This window comes from Choloepus didactylus, chromosome 5, assembly GCF_015220235.1.
Source record: "Choloepus didactylus isolate mChoDid1 chromosome 5, mChoDid1.pri, whole genome shotgun sequence".
Lineage (NCBI taxonomy): Eukaryota > Metazoa > Chordata > Mammalia > Pilosa > Megalonychidae > Choloepus > Choloepus didactylus.
The window spans coordinates 9,727,550-9,745,462 of NC_051311.1; the positions used below are offsets into that span (position 1 = coordinate 9,727,550).

The following is a 17,913-nucleotide window of genomic DNA, read 5'->3' on the forward strand; positions in this document are numbered from 1 at the left end:
CCCTAACAAGCGAGGGTCGGTGGGTGGTAGCAAAGGCTGGAGGACCTGCGGGTCTCTGCTTGTCCGCAGCTTGGGTGCGGGGTTCAGGGGGTCTGAGAAAGAACGGCTTGGGAGCCCGGTGGAAATGGCAAGCGCTCGCCCTGGCGCCGGGAAGGCAGGAGCCGCGGGAGGCTGGTCGCAGCCTTTTCCCGACGGGTCATTGTCGCCTTCTCCCTACGAGCCCAGGAGCGGCAAGGTGTACTTGACTGGTATCGAACGCAGAAAGCACGGGGCCCAAAATTCTCAGGGTACCCTCCCTTTGTTAAAATGATGTTAGAGAAAGGGAATCATCAGTGTCAGAAGAGGTTCTGACTCTCTCCCCCTCTCCATCTGGTGGTAAGAAATAGGAAAATCTCTGCGCCCCCATCCTCCCTTACCAGAAGATTCTCCTGGGGGCGGGGGTTGGGTGGGGGAAGGACAGTAATTGGTTTGAGACCCCCTAAAGCGCGAGGCCTGCAGGCCATGCCTTCCTTCTACCTGGGAGAGGGGAAGCCCAGATTCCTTTGTTGGAAACCCTGTGCACGCCTCCCACGCTCACACCCATTCCCTGTCACACGTAAGCAGCGGACCCTTCCACGCCTCAGCGGGCCAAGGTCACCAAATGACTTCAGCCCATCCCCCACCGGCCGTCAGTCTTACTGGCTCAGGCCGCTCTCCCCGCCCGCCTTCCAAGAAGTTTCCATTCGTTTTACTTTTTTTTTCCCCCAGCCCGGGGTCCTCTGTGATAGACTCCAGCGTGGATTTTAATTGCCTTCATCAGCAGTGCTTCTCCCCAGCTGTCAGGGCACGGACGGTGGGTCCCGCGACCGCGCGCTCGGCTGCGCAGGAATGGAGCGCCCCCGGGGCTGGCGCGGCTCAGTAGGCAGGCATTAGGCTCTACTAAGGAGCCGAAAAGAGCCCATCAGCGCCCTAGACTCCCTTCCCCCGCTGTGCTCTCCCCAAGCTCGGGAACGGTGCCTGGTTCCAGACCAGCGAGCCGGGCTCTCGAGGTCGCAGCGACCTCGGCACCCGCCTGGAGGAAGGCGGTGCGGGACCCACGCCCGGTTCCCGACCGTGAGAGCCAGACCGCAAACAATAGGCCAGTCGCTGCACGTAGGAAGCTCGTCTCGGCCCCCTTGCCGCCTCGCCGAGCCTGACCCGCGCGCCGCCGGCAGCGTGAGCACCATGGACAGCGCCCGGGACCGCGGGGTCCGGCTGCGCACCCACGCGTGGCTCTCCCCGGGGGCCGCCCGCGCGCCTCCCGCCCCCTCGCTCTGACTCCTGCTCGCGCGCACTGTCTGCCTCGCACCCTCACGATTCAGCCCCTCCCTCTCTCATTTTTTCCCTCCGCCGCCCTCTCATGCGTCGCTGCTGGGCTCTGTCTCCCTCAAAATCTCTCGGACGCTCCGCGCTTTCCCATCTCCTGACTTCAGGGACCTGTCGTCCCTTTTCCCTATCGATCCCCTCGCCTCCAGGGCTCCGCGTCTCTAAGCCCTGACTCCGCCACACACGCGCGCGCACACGCACACGCAGACACCACGTTTCCTGTCCCTGTGTGACACCCGTCCTGTGCCGCGCGGTGCCCTCCTCCCGCCACACACACGCACGCACGCGCAGGCCCGAGCCCGCAGCCGGCCGGCACTTCACACTCGGAGGCGACCTGCTCCAGTCTCGCCGCGCGGATGGCATCTCCTGGCTCCGGCTTTTGGTCCTTCGGCTCCGAAGATGGCTCCGGGGATCCTGAGAACCCCGGTACAGGTAGGAGACCCGGGATCTGCCGCAGTTGAGCTTTCTGGGGCACTAAGTTTTGCAGAGCTGGGGAGAAAACGAAGGAGGGTTTTCCACCTGCAACAGGAAACTTTTTCGGACGCTTCGCCCTGCTCCCGGGGATGGTCCTTGACGGCCCAAGAAACCAAGGCCCCACAGCCCTTTGTCCCCTGGGAAGATGCCCAAAGAGTCTCGGGCCCTTGTCGCGAAAATTCGTGCAAGCCCCTCCAAGAGACAGCGGCGTCTTCCCGACCCTCATTCCTGGGCCTGGGGCGCTGCCTCATTCTTGGTATCTGGACCCGGGGAGGGACCCAGCGGCGGTGGGGAGAGGGAAAGTGGGGAAGGAAAGAGAACGGTGGCTCTGGAAGGAGAGTCTGCGAAGAAAGGGCAGCCTCGGGGTGTAGGAAGACACCAGAGCCACGCAGCGAGGGGTTTGTCGAAACCGATTGGCACATGGAAGGCAAGTCCGAAGGACCCCGGAGTGGGCTTCTCCTTGGCAAGCACGTCCCCAAGCGGAGGGCTGGCCTGGGCTGCCAGGCTCCCCAGCGCATCCCGCACCTGCCCCCGGTGCCCAGTCCCGGGCGGCCCCAACCGGGCCCGGGGTTACTGACGATGTTCAAAGAGGACAAAATGTCACGCATCTGTCTGCTGTTCTCTTTCCGTCTCGCTGTTGCTTGCCCTTCTCCTCCAGCGAGAGCCTGGTGCCAGGTGGCGCAAAAGTTCACGGGCGGCATCGGAAACAAGCTGTGTGGTGAGTGCCGGCACCCGGGGCAGGCGGACGGGGAGCCCCGGGGCGCGCGGGCAGAACACCTTCTCACCTCGGGCAGCCCCCCGGCGAGTCGGGCTCTCTTGGCGGGGCCCAGGCGGGGACCAAGCGGGGCCGCGGGGCCAGACCCAGCGGGCGGCTGACAGCGGCCGGCGCTCTGTGTCTTTGCCCAGCCCTGCTCTATGGCGACGCCGAGAAGCCGGCAGACAGCGGCGGGAGCGAGTCCCCGCGACCCGGCGCCCGGAAGGCCGCCTGCGCCTGTGACCAGAAGCCCTGCAGCGGCCCCAAAGCCGAGGTCAACTACGCGTTTCTGCACGCAGCAGGTGAGTGCGCCCCGCCGGCCGCGCGCGCCCAGCCCCTCGCCCCGCCCGGCCCACCGCGCCGGGCCGTCTCCGCGGGGACACGGCCCCGGCGCCGAGGAGGCAGGAGGAGGCGGGCCCTGCGCCGTCAGGCTGGTCTCCAGCAGCTCCGCGCCGCCGGCGCCTTCCCGGGCTGAGCTCCCGCCTGCGAAGGCGTCTCCCGGGCATCCACGCTCCGCTCCGAGTGCAGCCCCCGCGCGCCGTCTGCTGCCCCCGGGCCGCCGGGGCTCCAGTGGGACTCGGGTTCCAGACCTCCGGCCGGAGAATGCAGGACTGTAGAGACTTTTAGGTCTTCAGCTTTCGAGAGTCATTTGTAGCCGCGATTTCACAGGAGAGTGATTCTGGTCCTGTGCGACTCGCGCGCGAAGCTTTACCTCCGAGCGCTTACACACAGCCACCCCGACACGCGCGTGTGCACTCACGCACACGCGCACACAGATTTTGGAAACAGCAGGCCTTCGCAGCAAGCCAGAGATCCTAACGTTGCGTGTTTCCATTTTGCCTGGTTTGCTCGAAGGCATTCCTCAAACCTTTCTAACAGGAAGTGCTTCCATCAACATTTAAGGTGGTTTACTAAGAATAACATTTAAGGCAAACCCCTATGACATAGACGAATGGATGCATACAGCTCTTTAAAAAAATTTTGAATGGAAATGCAAGGTTTAATTGGTGGGGGGGGGGCGTCATTTTTCTCATTAAAAAATGCCTGCCCTTTAGAGAAAACGCTCCGCATTTCCAAAAGCTTTTATTTGCACATAAAATCTCTCCGTTCCAAGAGAAATTGCCTGATCAAGACCTTGTCGGAATATTTTCATAGCAAAATTAAAATGTGCTATTTTAATCCCATTCTTCAGACCTGCTGCCCGCCTGTGATGGAGAAAGACCGACGCTGGCGTTTCTGCAAGATGTTATGGACATTTTGCTTCAGTATGTGGTGAAAACTTTCGATAGATCAAACAAAGTGATTGATTTCCATTACCCAAATGAGCTTCTTCAAGAGTATAATTGGGACTTGGCAGACCACCCACAAAATTTGGAGGAAATTTTGATGAATTGCCGAACAACTCTGAAATACGCCATTAAAACAGGTATTGTCCAATCAGAAAAGATAACACTGTGTTTTTCTTTTATGATTTTTATTTTTCCTATAAAGTTTTCTATTTTATGAAATTACTGATATTTTCAAAACTGCAATTTATTTTCCATCATTTTTAAACAGTTGTTATCAGATTGATTAAAAGCAGAAAGTCTGTTCTACCATTGCTGTTGATGCCACTGAAATTGATAATATGAGAGGCTAAGTACCTGTATATGTATCTGAGTATATGTATATGGCCACAGAGATGAACTGCCAGTGTAGAAGCAGCCCTTTGTCAACAGAGGCCAGTAGAAGGAACCCAAAATGAAGAAAAGGGGGATATGGAAATGAAAGCTCTAAAAGCGTGATTCAAACAAAAGCCCGAATCCCAGTGTGTGTACTGGTGGTCTCATTGGCATCAAAATAGTCAGAAGCTGGGCTAAGCACCCTTGCATAATCATTAAGTCAGAGGGTTGTATTTTGGCATTGTCTCAAATTGCCAAGACCTCAAATTAGAATTGTATGTTGGCTCCTGTTTTTAAAGAAATGTTCAAAAGAAAATTCAAGATCAGTGTAGACTAGCTTAGCACCCCAGCCATGTTATATAAAGATGTGTGTCCTTCACAGCCACTGTGGAGGTAAGATAAAGCAAAAAAGGACAAGCATGGTTTTCCTTAGGGATATGTTTTAAAAATGTATTTTGTGGCTTGAATATTGTGGTTTTTTTTTACAACATTCTTCATACCTTCTCCATTTTAGAGCCCCAGGATACAATATTTATCTGGGCACATTTTAAGCTTTCATTTTATAGATGCAGAGTCAGTTATTCATTTCTGTCCAGTTCCTGATTACCTCTTCATCTCCTTCATTGTTTCTAATCATTCATGTAACTGGTGGCATGGTACTTCATTAAAGCAATAAAAATAAGTACGAATGAAATTTCTGGGGGAAAAAAGAATTTGTGGATTTAAATTAAAAAGTTGCCTTAAAAAGATTGGAGAGCAAATAAAAAATAAGCTACACTATGCACTTTAATTATCATAGTAACTTGATCTATTTATATGAAAAAAAAATTATTGATGAATTATCAGTATTGTTCCAATCAGCAACAACGAACATTTAAAGCCTGTTTGCTGTGAGCCTTTTAGCTGTTTTGCAAATGCTTTATGCCAACAGTGGGGAAAGGTATGCATAGTAGAAGGTTTGAGAAATTGATTTGCTGTCTTATGAGCATCCGCTTTGTAGAGACTACAGACTTATAACCAGATACATAGGAAAAGGAATTTAACCTGGTGACTTCCATCAAACTCAGTCTGTGGAGTGTGACTTTTTGACGCTTATTGGGTATCAGCCTTAATTTACTGTTTACAAGGAACCCATATGATGCGTATACCAAGCATGAAAAATGGTCTCCCCTTCCACCCCAACTTTTAATATGTCTGTAGGTGCAACATCAAATATTGCTTTTAATTCATTTTTGTCTGACCCATTCCCCTAACCTACTATTTAAATGTTAATAGTAAATTGCTACCTATTTTTTTTTATTGCTACCAAACCAAAAAGAATTTACAAAAGGTTTTACACCTCCATTTTTAAAAGCTGGTAGTGTTTGAAAAGCAATTTAAACAGTTAAGATAATGGGAATTGCAAGTCAATGAAAGTAATAGTTCTGTCTATCAATGTTCCGTTTAGTGTCAGGAAAAGATGAGCCAATTCAGTACTTAGATTTTGCCATAATGCCTATGAAACTAAGTGCTAGCCAATGCATTTTGTTTAAAGTTCAGATGAAAAAATATGATTAAGTTGTATTTCTAAGGAAGGCATATCAATATTAATTCAATATCTCAATATTGTTCATAAAATATTTACTTTTCTGGCCTTTCTCCCCAAAATGGCATTTAAGAGAATTAACAACAGTCATCTTCTGTTTTTGATGTCATTTAAAGATTTTTAGACCATGACTGTCATGTTTGACAGCTAGTACCATTTAGGGTCTGTCAAAGTAGTTATCATCCTGGCTACCACTGGTATTTCAATGCTCCTTGGGAGATTCTTTTACAAGATACATGTTATCCCCTGGTTTCTACAGAGATTCCTTAACCTGATTTCCACTTGTGCTCCAAACTTAGAGGAGGAGGGGGACAGGGGGAGCGGTGGGAAAATACTTTTAAAATGGAGTCGTCATGCATTGTTAAAATTACCTCTGTAAGAAGTGTTGGAACTGAAAGCTTCAGGGGAAAGAGAATTCTGGAATAGTTAGCATTTGCAGAGTCCTTAAATTTGGTGATGGGGGTGGGGGAGTAGTTAACATTTCCTTGAATCTTTTAACTGAACCATCGGACAACAGGAATTGGAATGTCAGTAACTGAGACGTTCTTGTGTAAAGAGCAGTTTGGACCAAACTTTTGCCCTCCCCAAATGATCGCGGGTACTGGGATCAGAGGTTCCTGGGGCTGGTTATTTTTAGAGTCTGAGCATCCTTCCAGGCTTATTTGCTAAACCTTGGGGAGGGTTCCAGAGGCAGGAGCGGCTGCGAGCACCAGAACCCCCCGTCTGATGCTCGCTGCTCCCCGGCTGCGCGGGGCGTGCGGGGCCCCCGGACGCCGGGGCGCAGCGCTGGGGCGGCGGCTGGGGTAGAGGGTGCTGGGGCGGGGGCACGGGCTCCAAGGCAGCTCTCTCTCCCCGTCTTTTCCCTCGCACAGCCCTGCCTGGATTTGCTGGGCAGCCCTGTGAGGCAGCGTATGGGGGTGAGAGAGACAGCAGATGTCACTGGGGGAATACTTCTGCTTACCTGGAGAGGACATGCTGTTAGGACCCGTCAAAGGCTCTCCCTCCATAGGATCAAGTCATTACAAGTGAATGAAAATCATCAGGCAGGAGAGATGAGGGTGATATCGCAGAGCAAGGTCACAAAATGTAGGTGGAGTAAGGGAGACAAACGATTGAAGCATGCAACTTGTCTTAGCAGTCTGCCAAAGGTAGATCTTCAGGGCGGATTGTCCTCAGATACTGAGAAGCCCACACACCTTGGAATCCCTCTCACTTTTAAACAGTTTTTCAAACCGAAGTTTCCATAGAGTTAAATTGAGCGTGATGATAAACAGCGGAGTCAGGCAGAAATGTCTGTGAATTGGGAGAGTAGATTAATGGAGAGATTTGCTAATCCGTATTCATTTCCTCACTTGCAGGGAAAGCAGAGGGGGAGAGAAATGACGGGCATCAGGAGGGAGAGCGCGGCTCTGTTTCAGCTGTGAGCTGTAATGAAATGGGGAGTCAATGAGGCAGAGAGAGTCGGGGGCTGGTGAAGACAGCAGCGGCAGGAACAAAGAAGGGGTCAGCATCAGAGGGCCTGGAAAAAAGCAGAGAGATAGAAGGACACTCGCTGTGCACCGCCCGAGGGAGGGAAAACAATGCTGGAGAAGGAACAAGATAGGATCAAATCCCAATCCCTTTACACTGATCCAAACTCCTATCTTTCCTCAACGTCTAAGTCTCCAGCCACATGCCCGGGGCTGATAAGAGGCCACGGCAGGAGGGAGATAAACTGAGTGTTGACTTCTGCTCCTGCTTTCCCCATCGCCTTCCTTTATCTTGTTTGGTCCATTCTGGTGATGAAAAACTATCAGGTGCCCAGGCTTCAGACAGGTGTCCAGTGGGTGGCAGATACCTTTTTATCAGATTCTATTTCCGCAATTGTTAATCTTCCCAAATTTTTGCTGCTAAGCACATCATCACATTATAGATAGGCTTTTGTGGGACGAAACCAGGAAATGGAATTCTAATGAGAGATTTATAGTCACATTTTATATAATAGCCTCAGGAGTATTTGAATGTCAACTCCCATGGGAGAGTTTTAGGAAAATCCAGAAGTTAATTAGATAAGCCTTGCTAATGAACTGATCAGTCCATTGAATGCATCTTCATGTATCATGCTGACAAGACAGTGATGTTGACTGCATTCAGCTTTATTTTAAATCACTGCTATGAGGGAACTCTGTTGTTTATAATCAAATATTCTGACAGAGAAGAATTGACAAGTATTAGCTATATTCTTGCCATCTTTAGGCAATCATCACCTTTCAAATCCAGGGCAAATCACTCAACAGAGTGTCCTATATTCTCATCTTTTCCCCTGTCTTCTGTAATCATCAGCCATTTGTCACTGATATTAGTATGAATGTTGGCATGCTTCTCAGATGTCATGGCAGGACTGAGTCAGCACAGCTACAAAAAAAAAAAAAAAACAGATTATCACCATTAGTATAAACAAGAAGTGACCTATTTTTGAATGGCTTTGGATTGAATTTTTATTTGCATTTTGCAAATATATTGAAAGGATGGTAGGAAATAAACTCATGTCCAGATTGCAAACCACATTTGTTATTTTTGTTATAGAGTATGTTTGAAGGAAGATGTTTAAAGTGTGTTTTAAGAAATACCAAAACCCAAAGTAATCTCTGTAAAAGAGAGGAAATGTTTATTTGAGGATGATTGTGTGTGTGTGTGTGTGTGTGTGTGTGTGTGTGTGTGTGTTTCTGAATATGGATTTCCTTTGAAGGATCTGTCAAGATTCTTTAGCTAGAGAAAACATGTGTTTGAGAGGCATTTGTTTTCACTGGAGGCAAACCTCATTACAGTATTTCATTTTATTCAGGGCATCCCAGATATTTCAATCAACTTTCAACTGGATTGGATATGGTTGGATTAGCTGCAGACTGGCTAACCTCAACAGCAAACACTAACATGTAAGTAGCAGAATGTATTTTGGTGTAATCTAGGATGATTATTAGTGATACCCCATAATCTTTGCTCTCTTAGATTAAAATCTCTTCTTATTAAATAGTGATATGCACTTCAGAAGTAATATGAATATTCACTCTAACTTAATAGAAAATAGTCCTGAGCCACTTTTCATGCAATCAAAGCTGAACAAAAAATTTTAAACATAAAAGGAACTTTTTTTTTTTGCATTTTGGATGTATAATGATTTATAATGTGAAGGAGAAATGGTCCAGATATTGTCTTTTAAATGGTATTTTTTTTGCACAGTTCTTTATATTCAATATGATATTGCATTTTGCCAGTAATTTAAGCCCTTGACTTTAGATATAGAAAAAATAAGCAAACCTCTGGAAGACATTTTTTTCCTCTCTGCTGAACCTTATGAACATAGCGTGTGAAAAGGGAGATGGTTCTGTAGATATTGTAAATGGTGAATTATTTCTTTGAGTTACATATGTAAAATGTGGCCATTACTACATTTCAGGTTCACCTATGAAATTGCTCCAGTATTTGTGCTTTTGGAATATGTCACGCTAAAGAAAATGAGAGAAATCATTGGCTGGCCAGGGGGCTCTGGAGATGGGATATTTTCTCCTGGTATATGATATTTCAAACCTTCTTTGTGTTTTTTTTTTTTATTCTGACAATGCAATGCGTCATAATGAACATAGCGAAGACTAAATATCTAGTCTGTATTTGGCTTAGGTTGAATGGGCTGTATGTTGGTCAAAAGAATGAGTGGGATTAAGTGCACATGACCACTGACAACGCCTAAGCTAACCACCCCATGCTTGGGCATTTGGTGTTTATGTTCAAAAAGGGCATTATCAAAGATGATATTTACCCAGTACTTCCCTGTGATTGTATGTGCAGAATGTATGGATCATGTAGAACAAAGGAATAAAGATTCCTAATAAGGGAAATTCACTCAATTCCCAGAATCAGTAAAAGGCAATGGGTAGCCTCCTTTGATAAATAAAGCATTCTCTGTTTGATGGTGCATAACAAGGAAGATCTATGTAAGAGAGCGTGCGGCTCTGTCCCTTTCAAACAACAAGCAGAGAAGCTCATTTACACTCCTTTCAAGGAAGGTGTAGAGTGCCTCAGAAGGCAATTGTTTAGAGCCGGAAAAGAGGGCCATGATTCCTCCAAGAGGTTTCTCATCCCTTCCCTTCCTGATCATGCTATTTAATCTTTTCCATCCTGCTCTTCTCACCAGCCATTGCAGCCTCAGCTCCATTGTTTACACCTCTTCCCACCTGAAAGGAAAAGCCCTGCCCTTGTTTCCATGGTCTGTGGGTGACCTCGGTTTGATGCAAAAGTTAATGCAAGTTAGGAAAGCGAGGGGAAGAGAATTACTGACCCACGGAGAAGAAACCGGCTGTGCAGACCGTCACCTCGCTGGTGGCAAGACTGGCTTAACAGAAGGGGGCAGGCGGTCCCCGAGGGTGCTGGACACTGAGAGCAGAGGGCATTCAGCAGCACTTGCCATCGTGTCCCACTTAGCAAAGCCCCAGGCCTGATCTCTTCAGCACATCTCCAAAGACTGAGGACGATGAGGGAAAGGGGGGGAAGAAGAAATGTTGAGCAGGCAGCAGCGGTCTGGAGGCCAGGGCTTAAATTAAGCAGGTGTGCCTACAAGCCCCAATCTGCTATTTTATTATATGTTTCTTAAAGATGCAGCCCACTTTGTCAGGTGCCGAAGGAAAAAGCACTAGCTAAATGGAAGGGAAAATTAGTCACTTTCTCCCTCATTTTTAAAAGCCGTTGAATCCCAGCTGTGATGAATTGTAAGGTGGCCTTTGTTTTGTAGGGAACTTAGTACCTGGTTTTCCTTTGGAAAATCAACCCCTTTGCAGAGGCTTTGTCATCATTGTCTGGGACTGATGCTTTTAAGGTATTTTTCATGAAGAATTAGGTGGGGTTTAGAGCCCAGCCCTATTTCCACCTTTATTTTTCCAACCTTATGTGATCGATGGGGAGACTGAGTCACCCTTCAAGACTGGAAGCAGTCTAGGCTCTCTTTGGCTGGCTCCTGGGAGTGGGGAGAGAACAGCTGCACCTGATGACCGTGAAAACTTGACTAATCAGGCCAGCACCACGGCTACTTACCTGGCTGGTCTTGGGACCCAGTTGCCCCAGAAAACAAACACCCAGAGAAAGAACCCTCTATGGCAGACCTGCTATTAGGATGGACCCTGGGGCTTGCCCCCACCCTCACTGATGATGGGGAGTTGTCAAGTAGAGAAGACTCAGCTTGATTATAGGTCCCTTCCTTGGAGCCTGCATAGACCCAAAGGCCCTCACCCGAAGATGGAAACCATGGATGTCATACTTCAGTGTAGAGTAGACATTGCACAGTGGGAAGGGGGGACAGAAAAGGCCACTGGGAACTTGTTTCTGCTCTGCTTTCTATGAAGCATGGCAGAGGACGGATGGCTCCTGGCATCCTTACTGATGCTTTTCTAGGTAGCTTCTAGCTTGTTCCTGGAGTAAGAGATCTTAAGATTTGAGGGGTGATGATAGAGGAAATCACATAGCTTATGTCCCTGAGGTCTAAAGGTTTCACACCCAGGGACTAAATGTGTGAAGAATTAGATCTGTGACCATCTTGAATGCATGGCTCAGCTGAGTTTTCCTGACACTTCCTTCTGTAACAACCAGAGGCTTCATGCCTGGCGGGAAGTCCTTTGGGACTCCCAGAAGAAATCAGATAATGTGAAAACCAGAGAGGACTGGAGCACTCCTGAGGGCTCAGCAGGTCATGAAGGACTTAGAGAAGAGAAAGGAAAGCCTGACTTAGCCACAAACCTTTGTCTGCCCAACAGCATTTTGAAAATGTTTCAGGGCTTGTTTGTGCATCCTTTCTCTGGACGGTTCCGGGAAGTAAGAGCACACAGCACATACACACCTGTCCTCATGTCTGTGGGGTGTGGAGAAATCTTGCTCTGTCCAGGGGCTCAGAAGCCTCTTCGTCCCTCTTAGGGCTGCTGAGCCTTTGGACAGAGGCTGCCTGGGCTGAAAATGAGCAGTGGGAAGACAGGGCTTTGATGACCGCACTGGGAAGTGCAGTCTCTTCGTGAACATCTTCCTCTCTTCCTTCTCCCCTCCTTCCTCCCCCAGCCTCTTGGAGAACCCCGCAGCAGTAATTCTTAACCAGGGGCACTACTTTCCCCCCAGGGGACACTTGGCAGTGTCTGGAGACATTTTTGATTGTCACAGCCTGGGATGGGGTTGGGTGAGAGTGTTACGGCATCCAGGGCGGATGGGCCAGAGATGCTGCTGGGCATCTACAGTACACGGGCAGCCCCCCACAGTACACTAGCTCCAGCCCCAAATGTCAACTGTACCCAGATGAGAAATCACGAGCTCACGTGAAAGTTCTTATAAGAGCCAACCCCTTATCCAGCCTCCTCCTACACGGTCATCCTTTTATACAGGTGGTCTGCTCAGAGCGGACGTCACCTGGAGCCAGCTTGTCCCCATCTCTGGGGCCCGGAAGAGATAAGAATGACCCTCATGCTGGTAGATGGCAGAGCCAAACCTGGGTGCACAGAGCCCAGGGCTAATAGGGCGAAGGTCACGGTCAAGCATGGGCCATTTAGCTTGGCCCAGAGAACCAAGCCCCTAGAAGGGAAGGCAGCTGGGAGCTCCCAGGTGATGGCAGGGCCTGGGCAACCCCCTTGGGTGGGAGACAGAGGCAGCACCTTCACCCCCCGTGATCTCATGCCTTCCACTCCAGCATATCCATCTGCATTCGCAACACTCTGGCTTTTTCCTGAATAATAGAAATCCTAAGCTTCCCAACAACTTAGCTTGTCAAGTCAGGCCCTCTTACCATATGAAATCTCAGGGCAACACAGGAAAATTAATTCAGTAAATGCCCTTAATAAAATGTCCTTAATTGGCTGTTTTCCTATAATTACAAAATAAGATTTCATTAACTATTACAGTTTTATTTCAATGATGTCTTTGAGAGGGGAGAATTTGGAGAACTAACAGATGAGTACGATGAGGTGGGTTTGGGTGTTTTCCCTGCAGTCTAGACAGATTGTTGACTAACAACAGCCCAAGTGGTTAGCAGCGACTGATTCGTCTCAATCCAAGCGCAAGGCATTTCAGGAGCTGAGATGAAAAGAACTGAGGGTTCTCCATCAGGATATAGGTGGAATTGTCACAGGCCTACTGCAGAATGAGCCTGGAAGGAAGGCAAAAGGTCTCTGTACTTAAAAGCCTCCTCGAACGGCTCCCCCAAGATCAGAGTCAACTGTAGTTTCCCTCGGTGGCAGAGAAGAGGTTTGGGGGGGTGGGGGGTGCATCCAGTGTATGAATGGGCCCAGTTTGCCTTCTTTGATCACTTAGCATCCTGAACACTTTGAGTCTGAGGATTCAGTTTGAAGGATAGCTAATGAGAAGGTCTTCTCCTGTGTCCAAGGAGGACTCTAGGTTGGTGAAAATAAGAAATGTTGCTTGTATGTGAAATAGTTTTGATGACAAACAGAAAATGTAACTGTGTCTTGCTGTGCACCGTAGGTGGAGCCATATCCAACATGTACGCCATGCTGATTGCACGTTTCAAGATGTTTCCTGAAGTCAAGGAGAAGGGAATGGCTGCTGTTCCCAGGCTCATTGTCTTTACGTCCGAACACGTACGTGTTTCTTTTCTTTCCAGGGTTGAGGGTATATTCTGTAAGTTCCAGTTTGAAGGAAAGATGTCTGGGAATCCTTTATCCCCAGCACTTCTCTTTCTGGAGCACATTTTTTGGGAGCAAATGGTAGAGGGAGAATGGGTCCTCCCCGGCCTTTGAAATTCAGGAAGACTGAAAGGTAAAGCAGAATGTTTCCCACATCTGTAGCTCCTACCTGCCACTTTCCTGTAATGATGTGTGTGTGCGCACATGTGTGTGTGTGCACGTGTGTGTGTGTGTGCATGTGCATGTTGTAGAAGGGGAGGTGGAGGGAGGCAGCGTGTTTGGGAACTCTTTGGGGCTGTCAACACCATTACTCTACAACTCAAAAGCCCCCAAATATCCTGCTGATTAGTTTCTGTTTGAAAATTCAGCCAGCTGACCAGATATTCCACCCTTGCGTGGCTTGAATAATCTAATGTTACTCTTTGGCTGAGTTGACCAGAATGTGGAAATAGCACAGGGGTCTCTCATACCTGTCACAGCCAAGCCTGGGCTCCGGTCTACCACCAAGCTGCTGACCAGCAGAGGCTCATAACCCTGGTCTTCCTCGTTGAACGCGGGGCACAGGCCTTCCTGTCCCTCCAGTGACCTTCCAAGGGTTGAAGCGGTCCCCCTACTCACCACCCAGGCTTTGAGGAATAATTGGCCCATCTGTTCATGGACATTGAGCAAGCAGCTTTAGCCATCCAGGTAGCCAGCTTCCCTCACGCCAGGGCAGAGCCGCAATCATGGGCAGAGCCACAGGGCAGCTGCCAGAGTGGCATCACCAGGGCCAGGAACAATCCAGAGACCTGCTCCAGGACAGCCGTGGATAAACACCAACTGCCATGCAATTCATAAGTTTGCTCCTTCACTCTGCCTTAAAGTAGCCTGGGGTCTGCAAAACAGTTCCTCAAAGAAAATCAAGAAACCCTCTAATGGCCGGGGAAATCAAAGGGGATGGAGAGAGGGGTCTATAGGGAGACCGGGGGCTCCTGTAAGGTCACATCAACCAGGAGAAGCAGTGGCCACAGTGGGGCTCGTCAGCCAAGGAACATTTCCTTTTCCCATTTTAATTGGAGTGCGTGCATGCATGTGTGCTTCTGTGTGTGTGCATAACAAGGAAATAAAGGGCAAGCACAGACCAGAAGCGGGTAAACACATTTCACAACCACAGCAGTAGCCGTGGAAGTAAAGGGAACAGATTACCCCAAGCATCTCCTTTTCAGTCACATTTTGGGTTTTGTTATTTTTTGAGATATGCCCTTCCTCAACTTATAGGAGTCAAGTTCTGCAGAGCAGACCATAGCCTGAAATCACCTCATATAAGTTACCAGTGCTGCTAGAACAAATGACCACAAATTTAGTGACTTAAAACAACATGGATTTATTGTTTTATAGTTCTGGAGCTCAGAAGTGTAATGCAGTCAGGTAGGGCTGCATTTCTCCTGGAGGCTCTTGGGGGAAAATTCATTTCCTTGCCTTCTCCAGCTTCTAGGGGCTTCCTATATTCCTTGGCTTGTGGCCCCTTCCCCTATCTTCAAGGCCAACAGTGTAGCATCTTCAAATCTCTCTCTCCTTCCCCCTCCCTCTCCCTCTCTCTGGGTGTTTTGGTTTGCTAAAGGTGATGAAATGCAATGTACCGTTAATGGACTGGCTTTTAACAATGGGGATTTATTAGTTTACAAGTTTACAGTTGTAAGGCCATGAAAGTGTCAAAATTAAGACATCAATAGGACAGTACCTTCTCTGAAGACAGCTCCCAGCATCCAGACTCCTCCATCACATGGGAAGGCACATCGCCGGTGTCTGCTGGTCCTTCTCTCCTGGGTTTCATTGCTTTCAGCTTCCGGCTCCAGTGGATTCCTCTCTGTTTTCTGTGCATCCTCTCTTAGCTTCTCTGGGGCTTTTCTCTAAACTTTTCTGGGTGTTTCTCTGTGAGGTCCTCTTACTTTCATCTTTTAGCCTCTGTATGTGTTTTATCCTCTTATAAAGGAATCGAACTAGAGGATCAAGACCCACCCTGAATGAGGCGGGTCACACCTCAGTTGAAATAACCTAAACAAGCATCCCACCCACAATAGGTCTACACCCACAGAAATGGATTAAAAGAACATGGCCTTTTTTGGGTTGCAAAACAGCTTCAAACCACCACAGTGGGATCTGCTTCCATCATCACATCTCCTTCTCTGACTCTCCTGTCTCCCTCTTTCCCTTATAAGGTCGCTTGTGTCTGCATTGGGTCCACCTGAAAAATTCAGGATACTCTCCCCATCCCACGATCCCTAACTTAATCACATCTGCAAAGTCCCTTTTGCCATGTAAAGTGACATATCCACAGATCTTGGGAATTGGAATGTGGATAACTTTAGGGGGCCATCATTCTTCCTACCACAGCTGCTACCCCCCCCATCTTATAACTTCCATCTCTCAGCTTCCCTAACAGCAGACAAATATGATGTCATTTCTATTTCTTTTCCACTTACATTTCCTTGAAGTGAATTTGGATCCCCAAATAGTTAAATGTTACTGCATTCTTAACGTCAAACAATCCTGATGATTGATATTCATTTTCTTTTGGCTTCTGTGTTGTTTCCAGAATCAGAAACCAGGTTGGTCAGCCACAGGCTGCTCCATGCTCTCTGATTTCTGCATGAGCTTCTCAGGCTCAAGTTTGACATGGATTGGTTTAGCCTTACCCTGCAAGCCCAGGCCATATGGTCTGAGAAAGGTTTTTCTATACCTTCTTTTCATGATATGGTAGACCTGGAGTCCACTTCTTTATTTCCAGTGGTGGTTCCACTACAAAACAACCCTGTAATATTCCTCCTTCCTGTAACTCTGTGCAAATAATTATGGGAAAACATTTGAATTATGAACCTTTCCTAAAATATCAATTGCTTCTAACTAGAGGTTTATCACTTTTGACAGATGAACTGTTTTGCTAATGTTTACTGTCTTATCTCTGATTACTATTTGACGGTTTTCAGAACACTTCTGATATAGTTAAGCTCATTTGATTTTCACAGCAACCTTGTGGGACAGGCAGAAAGAAATTGCCAGCTTTTTAAAAATAAAGAAGCTGAAGCAAGCTAGGTTCAGTGATTGCCAGATGCCTCACAAGTAGGTAAGTAGAGGCAGGATCAACCCCGGCTTCCTGGCTCCCAGGTCACTGCTGTTCTCAGCTCCAACCACCACTGCAGAAACAAGGATAAAAGACTCAGCAATGAAGTTTCACCTGCCATAGCTCATCAACCAATTTAACATTGTAAATCTTCTTGAATCAAATTTCTACTGTTTGCTTTTTCCTTAATGTGAAGGTGATGTTCAACTGTCACCTACCTTCTCCCCACAAAAATTCCTCCTCATAACTCACAGAGCTGGGGCTTCTGGAGCTCATTTAAATGCTCTTCTGGCTCCTTGAAGACTTGATCCAAACCTTTCTAGACAGATTAGCTCTTAAACATGAGTCCCGCCCTTGTGAGATGACATGGTTCCCATCTCTAGTTCCTCATGGGCTCTGACCCTTGGGGTCATTACAGTCTGCTCCCCTTACTGTAGGTCCCCCATGCTCAGGCCAGGACACACGATCCCTTGGTCTTTCCAGATTTTATAACCACTCTGACTCCACCGGCCCCAGAAAGAGATGAAGAAACCAACCCCCAGAGAGGGAAGATGCTTGGCCCAAGGTTTCAGCCCCAGTCTGTGGTAGGGCCAGATCAGGAACATCGGTTCCCCAACATTCCCAGCACTGCTCTTTCAACTTCCACGTTGGAGGACTTGAAACTGTGCTCTCAGGCTGGCTCCTCTAAGTTCATCTGAGAGCATGTTGGCTCTTCATTTTCCCTGCTGCTTATTCTAGGCATAATGTAATTTCCTGGGCTATAGAACCAGGCCAAGCAACCATTGTTTCCTCTGTTCTGAACCCTGAGTTTATAACTTGGCAGTTTGGAGTCATAGAGGTGGAAATGACATGAAGAGACTCCACTCATCTTCTGGCACCCAACCAGAAACTTCACAGTTTCAAGAAAGGGAGGGTCATCTTTTGTTTTCACTCTCTTTCTGTTACATATGATCTCCTTCCTGGCCACCAAAACAGATGGCATTTAAGCGATGAGCAGAGAGTTCCAAGGTTATTTTCCTCCAAGAAGCGTAGAGTCACAGACTCTCAGAATTGGAAGGGGTCTTAAAGAACGTCTTCCCAGCACCCATGCTCTGCTGGAATCTCAGCATCTTCCCCACATATTCTTCGCCAGAGTCTCACTGCCTTCTCCAAATCTTCAGTGCTGGAAAATCTTGGCCAAAATCAATCCAAAGAGTTTTAGGTCCTTTCCTGAGAGTAGGTTTAGAATGAGGCTAAAATTTCAGATCAATAGTTCACATCTCAAGCTCCAAATCCTTCAAAATCCCAAACTATGAGCTTCATTCCAAATTCTTCTCATTTCCTCATGTGACCCAAACTCTTCCAGAAAT

At 48.0% G+C, this 17,913-nt stretch overlaps 1 protein-coding gene across 2 annotated transcripts in view; it reads left to right on the forward strand.

Moving 5' to 3' along the window:
- The first annotated feature begins 1,386 nt into the window (after positions 1-1,386).
- GAD2 (glutamate decarboxylase 2) overlaps positions 1,387-17,913 on the forward strand; it is a 77,263-nt gene continuing 60,736 nt past the window's right edge. Inside the window, exons 1-7 of one of the 2 annotated variants that reach the window (XM_037837891.1) lie at positions 1,387-1,776; positions 2,477-2,536; positions 2,725-2,874; positions 3,765-3,998; positions 8,643-8,733; positions 9,255-9,367; positions 13,304-13,419. In XM_037837891.1, the coding sequence (XP_037693819.1) occupies positions 1,701-1,776; positions 2,477-2,536; positions 2,725-2,874; positions 3,765-3,998; positions 8,643-8,733; positions 9,255-9,367; positions 13,304-13,419 (840 nt within the window). In that variant the 5' untranslated portion in view covers positions 1,387-1,700. Of the gene's footprint in view, positions 1,777-2,476; positions 2,537-2,724; positions 2,875-3,209; positions 3,476-3,764; positions 3,999-8,642; positions 8,734-9,254; positions 9,368-13,303; positions 13,420-17,913 lie in introns of those variants that run through there. The other variant, XM_037837892.1, reaches the window with a different exon arrangement.